Consider the following 9,575-nt stretch of genomic DNA (forward strand, 5'->3'; position numbering starts at 1 on the left):
TGCTGTAATGATATCATTTATTTGGGGAAGGAAAGATTGTGCAACTTGGGTGGCATGAGAAGGTTCCCTATTAGGAAGAGTCCCCGGTGAGTCCGGAAGAGATGCAGGTAAGTTGAATCTCAAAAAATTAATGTAGAAGCAAATCAGGCCCATCAGGACAGTTGGCATTTCAGGCAGAGAACCAGTTTAGGTGGAGCTGCAGTACCAGGAAACAGTGAGACGCATACATCTAAGTCGTTTGCAAACGCTGGCGTATGAAGCGGAGAGGGGTGAGGATTGGTATAGGCAGGGCCCCCCACTTGGGCGTGGATTAATTTCCTAAAGCCTAGACACAGGGTCAACTCTCTAGATATCGATAAACTGCAGCACTCGCACGTCCTCTATACTATCAACATAACCCTTCGTGCTACAGTGGAACTCAACATGACTGTAGCTCCTATTCTCTTTGTAGCTCGATTGGAAAGGCTGCCGTTTACACTCCAGTATCCTGAAAGGTTGATGGGCCCACACATACATGTTTCTGTACCTTGTTGTCCAAGTCTTGAGACAAATATACTCAATTTGGTGCCATGGGGCATAGAGGAAGACGTGGGCGTCCTTGCCTCTCAGGGGCTCTCTTTCCTGCATGAGGACATCGCATTTGTACTGGCTGAATTCCAAAGTTGTCTTCAGGTAGTGCTGGTTCATGAACTCCTTCCGGGACAGGTTCTGGCCCTTTACAAGTTGCTCCCCTAGGGGGCACAGCAGGACCAAGAGGGGACCCACGACCTTTAGAGATGTCATCTCGGTCACCAGGACCACCTGCAGGTCCACAAAGGAGAGAGGAAAGGGTAAGGCAGACATTGCCCTGCGAGCTCGCTCCATCTTGAAATCGCTTTCTCTACATGCAGGCCCTTGGGTTCAATTTCACTATTTGGGTCCCAGCCTGACAATAGATGCAGTTTGTTTGGGGACTTTCAAACATGTCCAGTCTCTCCTATCTTGGCACATATTTTCTGGGCAGAAGGGGATTCCCTGAAATCACGGCCCAGTTTACAGTGGCCCTGATTGTGCTCGCCCAGCTCCACCTCCCTCGCAGCACTTCTCCAAAGCACTGGGGAGGGGGGGAGGCAACAACAGCACTTCTAAGGCCTCCCATCCCTTCTCAGCGCCCACTTCTCTAGTTATCATCATTACAAATGGTCTGGATTTGTCTGAGCTATCCATGGGAACGCCATCATCCAAGATCTGCAACATCCCTCTGACCCATCAAGTGCGGGCCTGGAGACTGCCCTCACAGGAGCTACTGGGTCAAAGTTTCAGTGACAGATTCATTTTAAAAAGTCTCCCCCTGGTACCAGAGCTTAACTGGTAAATTCCCAATTTGTAGAAAGCTCTGGATGACAATGGGAACCCAAAACCTATTTACAGGGTCCCTGCATGGATTAAGCCTCTGGTGAATCCCCTCTGACCAAGTTAAAGGTTGTGAATAGCCTTGCTGTCAGACAGTCTTGTAAATGTGGTAATAGCAGTTGTAAATAAGTAGCATGACATACTTGATCATTTGATCTCCTTTTGACCCATATTAAATTTGTTCTAGTTTTTATTATTTCTTGCTTTTTTCTCAAAGTTTTTTCTTGATTGAAGTTTTTTTCCTCTGGTTTATTTTAATATTGTTGGTCTTTTCTTTCATTTACAGATATAGATATGATGGTGTTTTGTTTTGTTTGGGGTATATTTTCCAGGGTAGGTGAATATAGAGGCAGTTCCTTCTGTGAAGGTTTGCTGAGGATGAGGATGGGGTAGGGAGGGAAAGGAGAGAGGTGGGAGGGGTGGGAGGGAAAGGAGAGAGGTGGGAGGGGTGGGAGGGAAAGGAGAGAGGTGGGAGGGAAATGGGGAGCAAATAATTAGCACATGAAGGAAGGAAATGTTTTTGAACTGATTATAGTGATGTTTATGCAATTCTACCTACTCTGATTGAACTTTGGAAGTGTATGCTATATGGATTATATCTCAATAAAACTATATTTTTCAAAGCCTCCCTCTTGAATCAGCTCCTCTGTGCTCCTCTACTGTCCCGAATGGACTGGCTCTAAGGCACTTCTAACCTGATTCTCAACTCTTTGAGTGCCCATATCCTCAAATAGGCCTACTCATAGCTCCCTCGGGGACCCGTGAAAAATATAATGAGATATGCAGATATGAGAACACTTCTGGGGCATCCAGGACTATATCTGAACCCAAACCAGTGCTAGACACTGTGACTGGTGGAACCCTGGCCCTGGCCATAAGGCCCCAAACAGGATAAGAACAGAATGCAAGCTGCTTCCATGAGGTTAATTCTGGGTGGAATTCAGGCCTTTGCTTCCTACCAACTAAATCATTTTCCCTTCTAAAAAGCCACCATCTAAAAGTTCCAGCCAAGGCTCTGGGTTCTTCCAATATTCCTAAGTCTTTTCCTTCACACATCTTTTGCATCAACTTTTCTAACTTACCCTCTTCAGAGTCAATGGTCAAGTCAGTGGTGGGCGCAGAGATAGTACAGCGACGTGATGAGTCGTGGCTGAGTTTGCTTCTTCTCCTTTGAGCCCAAGATGTCTGAAGTGGCGGAGAAAGGAGCTGTGTGGAAGCCCAGAGTCTAGCTGATTGGTGTGCGGGTGTGGGGAGTGGAAGAACAGGCTTGCTTTGTGAACCTCTGTCTTCTCAGGTAGAACACTTGTTCTCTCTGATAATAGCCTGAAGCAAAGATGTTCGACATCAAAGATTGGCTTCTGGGCATGAAGGAGTGCGGAGACCCTGGGGAGGATTTGTCTGCACTTATTAGGGGAGAATCTGGTTACTAAATCTCACTTCCTGACAAAATTCTGGGGGAAAGTTCTAGATGGCTAGCAATTTCTGGAGTTGTGAACTGTGGGACTCTCTGAGGGAAGAAAAAGTATCTAGTCAAAGGTAAGGTATAATTTAAGGATAAAATGAGATACTGGAATGTTTCTACCAACACTTGCAAGGGCTGCTCCTAGTTAAGCTACCTTGGCTAGGGTTTTCACTGGGCCACTTGGCTTTCAGAAAGTTCTACTTTTATCCAGAATTTCGCTTCACAGCATGTCATCGATGCCAGCCTGTTTGGTAGACTTCTGATCTTCTCTTTGGCTGGGTTAGAAGTCATTGTAGTTAGATCAAAGACATGCTGGCATTTACAGAAACTCTGCTGCATTTGAAATCTCCACTCCTGTCAGGCATTCTCTTTTGAATAACAGGAAAAGGGGTCTTATGTGCTCATAGGCTGGAAGGGGGTGTCTCAGACCACACTGCAAATTCTCCTGCTCTCTGCTCGGTGGAGAGGAAACCTGGAGGACTTCTGAGCTCCTGGGTTTGGGTGGCTTGAAAGGTGACCGTGAGAAAATATACGATGGCTATTGAATTGCATCCCTCAGAAAATAACATCGAAATCCTACCTCCCGCACTTGTGAATTTGACCCTGTTTGGGGAAGAGAGGTGTTATTGTGTCCTATCATGTTCTTTATGTTTTTGTCATGCTATGTTCTTACAGTCGCCTTCTCTGGTATTATTGTCGTTGTCGTGGTTGTTGTTATAGAAGCACCAGGCAACGAAGACAGAACATGAAGCGTGGCCCTATGTGTCTAATCGCACCAGTGGGAGGGAGGGGAGGAAATGTGAAGGTTGCACTGTTCCTGTCTGATTCTTAAAACATTCAGATATGCAACCGTCTAATCTCATCCCTCTTCGCTGCTGCTAGAAGCAGAGCAAGAGGAAGACTCAGGTTGCCCTGCACAGATGATGATGATGATGATGATGATGATGATGATGATGATGATGTCATAGCAAATGTCTTTGAACTAGTCTTTTGAACCGTAAGTCAAAATCAACTTGATGGCAGTGAGATTTTGTTATTTTGTATGTGGTCCTGGATCCGATAAGCATTATTTTTGATGAGGTTGGTGGGAAATGGGTGTGTTTGGAAATGCAAGAGCTAAAAGGGAAGAAATTATTCCACACTCAAGAACCATAGTAGTCTTCTCAGACACCTGCAGTGTAAGTCCTTTATTCCAGGAAAAACATGCACAGCCTTTCCATCAGCAACAGGGACCCAGCGTGCTTTCGATCCACTGACTTGCCAGGGCGATTCAAAAGCTTGGGTGAAGAAAAAAAAATCCCTTGTACTGAGTTTGTATCTTATCAGACCCAAATGTCAGAACGCTGCTGAATTTCATGGGCCAAACTCGCATGTGGCCGCTATATGTTTCCAATTTTTTGAAAGCTGCCCTCAATCGCTGACTCTTTGGGGGATGACAAAAAGCAGATATCTTAAAAATAATAATAAACGCTGCTTGGGAATGGATGGGAAAAGTCCTGGATGAGTAGCCAGCCAAAATGGGCTTTTGTCTCAGCTCTCCCATGCACGTTTTGTTGTTGTTGTTGTTGTTGTTGTTGTTGTTGTTAGGTGCTATCAAGTCAGTTCCAATTCATGATGCTATAACTTTATGGAGCTCATGAGATCCCTTAACTTCTGACTTCCAGATATAATGGCATCACCAGCATCATAGGGGTGCTGTGTGATGAAAATGAGATAATAGAGATGAAAGCACTTGGAAAAGTTTGAACTTCTATATCAATATGTATAGTGACGAACTTCCAGAGTAGAGGCTCTAAGAGCATTATGCTTGGCAGCATGATAATAGCTTGTTATAGAAAAGACCAGGCTTGTGGCAGCTTTATGTCTGCATCTCTCTTCCATGGAATGCATTCAGTGGAATGGGTTATACAAAGAACACAGTAAGAATCAAGCCCAGGAGTTAGAACTGGGACAACAGAGATGCATGGCTCATTACCATTCAAGGAGTCATTTGAAGGTCAAATGCTGTGCTGTAACTACTGCAGGGTGGCATCTATTTATCAAAGTGCACAGGCACCTCGGGGTGACCCTCACAGGCAACGACAACACGCCTTATGCTGGCTGTGGCCCGATATCTGCAGTTAGGCGCCCTGGAATCTCCTGTCTCCCTGCAGTCTGTGACCCTCACTACACCCTCATGGCAGTTCATCAGGCCGTTCTTGCACTGGACCCTAGGGGTACTGCAGATACTACGAATGTTCCAGATGTTTTCATGGATGAAGGTGTTGACGCGCTTGCACTGGTACGAAGTCATCTTCCGTCTTTGCATCATAATGTTGCAGTAGGCATTACTGCCCCCTGCGCCCTCCGGATCCACGTGTTGCCGCAGGAACCGCTGGTACATGAAATCCTGGCCAGAGGAGGGCTGCACCAGCCCCAGCCCCAGCAGGGTTAGCACCAAGAGCAGAATCAATGAACAGATCCTCTGTGGAGTCATCATGGCCGTCGAGAGGCCTGGAGAACGACAAAAAGAAATTGTACTGGAATCCCGAGGTCTTGGAGAACAACCACCAAGCAATCCTCCCACCTGTTTGTTCCAGACCAGAGAGTGGCTTGCTCCAAACAGTGGACGCCACGGTCTCCTTCGTGTCATTGAAACATTAGACCAGGCTTTCCTTTCTTCCCAAACTTCCTCTCTCCTTAAGACCTGTGCCCTAGGAGGCTCTCACCCTCCCCTCTTACCCTGTCTGCTAGCACCCCTGCGGCCTTATCATCGGGAAAGAAAACATTACAAGGAAAATGGCCCTAACTGACAACCTTAGTAAATCATTCATCCAACCTAGCAGTCAACACCCCTTAACTTTCTTTTTAACCCCTCACAGTCTTGCTCCACCTTGGTGAGGGGCTGGCTTCTCCCCAATGCCATGCTGAAGGGCTGCTTCCCTTGTTTTCTCATTCCATCCCCCATCTCTCATAGTAATCCTTTTGGGTAAAGTGGTCTTTGCCTGTTTTAATATTATCTGGTGCAATACTTTAGCTTTGACAAGAGCCAGCAAGGCGCAGGAGGGAAGGAAAAGGCAGCGGAGTGTGGACAGAGGACCAGGGCCAGGAATAGAAGGTAAATTGCATCACAAGTGAGATTATGTGTTGATAGTCATCCATCTTCTCTACTTGTTAGAATCTAACAGTGGTTCTCAACCTTCCTAAATGCCGAGACCCTTTAATATTGTCATGCTGTGGTGACAATGCCACCCCTCAACCTTAAATTTATTTTCGTTGCTACATCATAACTGTAATTTTGCTACTGTTGTGAATTGGGTCATTCGACCCCCAAAGGGGTCATGACCCACAGGTTGAGAACCACTTTGTTAGATCATTGTGCTGCCCACTCTGGGCAGTACATAATTAACATAAAATTAACATAGGCTTAAGAACAGTTATTTCAGAAGGCACTGTTATGTGTTTTCAGAACACTCATTGCTTTTCTAATTTTATTTCATCTTTAATTAAAAGGTCATTTTATTGGGGGCTCTTACAGCTCTTATAACAATCCATACATCAATTGTATCAAGCATATTTGTACATATGTTGCCATCACTATTTTCTAAACATTTACTCTCTATTTGAGCCCTTGGTCATTGCTTTTCTTAACTAATGGAAGAAAGGTATCCAGGCCAATCTGACTCCTGGTTAGATATTAAATTCTCAGCCCCCCATTTGCAGAAGGGTATGGATGACAAGGAAAACCCAAAATCCATTTGCAGATTGCTCCCATAGACTAAGCCTCCATTGAATTCCTTCTGATCATCAATCAAATAGAGGGATGGGCTTGCCTTCAGGCAGAGTGCATTAGAAAGTAGACGATCTCTACTTTCTCTCCAATTGGCCCTGGGAAGAGCAGTCTCCCCTAGGGGCTTGCCTGGCTGTGTCCTTGGTAGACAGGACTGGGGGTTGCAAAGTCGTGAGTCATGCCTTGGTCTGAAGGCCCTGGCCCAGGGTCTCCTATCTAACATCATGTACACACCCTAATCGTGGCCCTGTTCCTGCTTCCGTAGCCCCATCCGGATGATGTGTCTTTGCTTCTTTTTGTCCACTTATGACTTACTAAGTATTCTCCTGACACCATATTTGAGATTTGGGGTCTTGTTTGCTCCCTGAAACTCTTCAAAGGTCATGCTTTTTCCATTATGTTTTACTACCCTTCTTGTTCCACTCCCAAATAGTCAGGTTATTGAACACATTTATGCTCAGTTATGTTCTTGACTGAAAGCAGAAAATGTCCGGAAGATGTTTACTTAAGTTTTCTTGGCTATGTAATGGCACTCAGCAGTGTGGATCATAACATATTATGGATAAAATTCTAAGAATGGAGATTCCAGGACACTTCATTGTGCTCCTGAGAAACCTATCCATAGATCCAAAAGCAGTTGTTGCAACGGCACAAGGGGCTACTCCATGGTTTAACATCAGCAAAAGTGTGTATCCATCCGGATGGTACCCTCTTGTCATCTTTATTCCACCTGTAGTCTGAGCAAGCAATTGAGAAGCTGGACCACATGGAGAAGATGAAGAAGGTAGCATCTGGATTCAGGGAAGATTTAAGAACAACCTTCAGTATGCAAATTACACAGGCTTGCTCGCTCAATAGGAAGAGGACTTGTAGCACGTAGGGATGAAGGTCAAAGACTACAGTCTTCAGCATGGGTTATACCCAAATATAAAGACAACAAAAGTCCTCGCAACTGGATTCTTTAGCAACATCATCCTTAGCAATGAAAAAATCGAACTTGTCAAAAGATTTCATGTGACCTGGATTCACAATGCCCGTGGAAACAACAGTCTAGAAATTAAACAATGTATTGCACCAGGCAAATGATCTTCAAAAGTGTTAAAAAGAAAAAATGTCACTAAGGGGTGTGCACGGCAAGCACCTCACACGCACGTGAAAGCTTACCAATGAACAAGGAAAACGGGGGAAGTGGGGGGCGGGGCGGACCGCGGGGGGCCGGGAGATGATGACGTATTTGAATTATGTTGCCAATGAATTTTCCATGGATTGCCAGCACAACAAACAAACCTCACTTGGAAGAAATACAGCGAGGCTGCTGCTTAGAAGCCAGGATGGGGAGGCTTCTCTGATTTACTTTGGGCAGGTTATCAGGAGGGTCCAGTCCCTGGAGACAGCCATCGTGCTTGGTGGAAGGTCAGTGGGAAAGAGGAAGACCTTGAGATTGATGGACACTGGTTGAAACAAAGGACTCAAAACACAGTAAGGACTGTGAGGACGGTGCAGGACCCGGTTGAGTTACACGCACGTTGCACACACGTAGAGACAACAACAGCCTGCCTGGAGCTGGGACCTCTTTAGCTCCATTTAATAAACGAAGGGTTGGGGGAGGGGGGGAGGAAGTGGAGATCGCTCGACAACCCTGAATAGCCAGATGCTGCCATCTACCTGTCACTCCTGGGATTGACATAGCACTTGGGGTCCACGTCCTTGTCAGTGAGGAGGCTGCCTCGCTTGAGCAATGAAAACGAGAGGCCCAACGTTGTCAGGACAAACGCATCTCTACATGGGCTGTACAAGAATCTGAGCCCCTGACACCTGATCACTACTGCCCTCAGTTTTAAAAAACGCCATTTCATGATGACAGAGTGCATTATTTGAGTGGCTAGAACTGAAATGACCTGCAATTTGTTTTGCCTAAAGCTTATCCTTTGATAAGCAGTAATAATCACAGCCAAATAGACATATTGTTCTTTTGAATGACAATTCCTAAATTCATAGCATTTTTTTCTTTTTTGACTTTGCATGAAAAAACTATAGAACTCTATGCCATATTCTTGTGTCTGCATCCGTTGATATGATGTTAGGCTAGAAGGGGCTGTAGGGGGGAGGTTGGTGGGTTTGGATGATGCTTTATTTATTCCCCACCCTGAACAGTGATTAAACTTCTGAAGGAATGTTCATTGCTTGGCTAACAGTTACAGCCGAGCAATACATGTGGGCTGTTCCCCAGCATCCTCTCTAACCTTGCATGATCCTCTCTACGGTCTCTCACCCTGCCTCTGTGAGAGCATGGTTTGGAAATAGAATTGATTGCAGCAAAGACATAAACCATTTGTGGGAGCGTACACCCCCTCCCTCCGCCCTCAGCTCCACTAACCATCCAAATTAACAGGTCACGGGAAAGTACCTGAGAACAGAAGCCCAATGTAAAGAGCAATGGGTGCCTCTCAAGTCTCTAACTAGGAAAGAAAGGGAATTATCCCAGAACTGTCTTCTGACACAGCTTTTCTGGTCAGGGCTTATACCAAGGTCTTCTCCCCTGAGCTACCCTGACTCCCAGTAAGAACCTCCTTTGACACTGTAATCTCAAAGCTCTGACTCTGCCATGCTAGCTGTGTGCCATTGAGGAAATTATTCAACTTCTCTCAGCCTATTTATTGAGAGGTAAAATGAGCACAATAATCGTACCTATCTCCTGTGGATGTTATGAAGACTAAATGAGAAAATCAATTAAAAGTGCTTATCGCAATATCGAGTATGTGGTAAGTGCTCTGGAAATGTTGGCAATAATATTTGTATTTATCATTACCATTTATCTTGGTTTCTTCCCATCTGAAGAAAATAATGGACTGTGTTGATCTCCTCTTTATTTTGTGGGTTATTTGTCTTCCCAAGACGTAAGAGTGCTACTCGGAAACTCCATTGCATCTGTCAATTTATTATGCTGTGGGG

At 45.3% G+C, this 9,575-nt stretch overlaps 2 protein-coding genes across 2 annotated transcripts in view; both read right to left on the minus strand.

Annotated features, from left to right (window-relative positions):
* Positions 1-1,609, minus strand: EDDM3B (epididymal protein 3B). The gene has a single exon (XM_045287743.1). The coding sequence runs from the start codon at positions 862-864 to the stop codon at positions 346-348; it is 519 nt and encodes a 172-aa protein (XP_045143678.1). The 5' UTR covers positions 865-1,609; the 3' UTR covers positions 1-345.
* Positions 1,610-4,009: 2,400 nt separating this feature from the next.
* The window catches only part of RNASE4 (ribonuclease A family member 4), a 17,407-nt gene continuing 11,841 nt past the window's right edge, over positions 4,010-9,575 (minus strand). The window contains exon 2 of the mRNA XM_045287742.1: positions 4,010-5,347. Coding sequence (XP_045143677.1) covers positions 4,887-5,333 — 447 coding nt within the window. The 5' untranslated portion in view covers positions 5,334-5,347 and the 3' untranslated portion in view covers positions 4,010-4,886. The remainder of the gene's footprint in view (positions 5,348-9,575) is intronic.

The sequence above is a fragment of the Echinops telfairi genome, unplaced genomic scaffold, assembly GCF_000313985.2.
Source record: "Echinops telfairi isolate 266 unplaced genomic scaffold, ASM31398v2 ScPeMD7_18;HRSCAF=68, whole genome shotgun sequence".
NCBI lineage: Eukaryota > Metazoa > Chordata > Mammalia > Afrosoricida > Tenrecidae > Echinops > Echinops telfairi.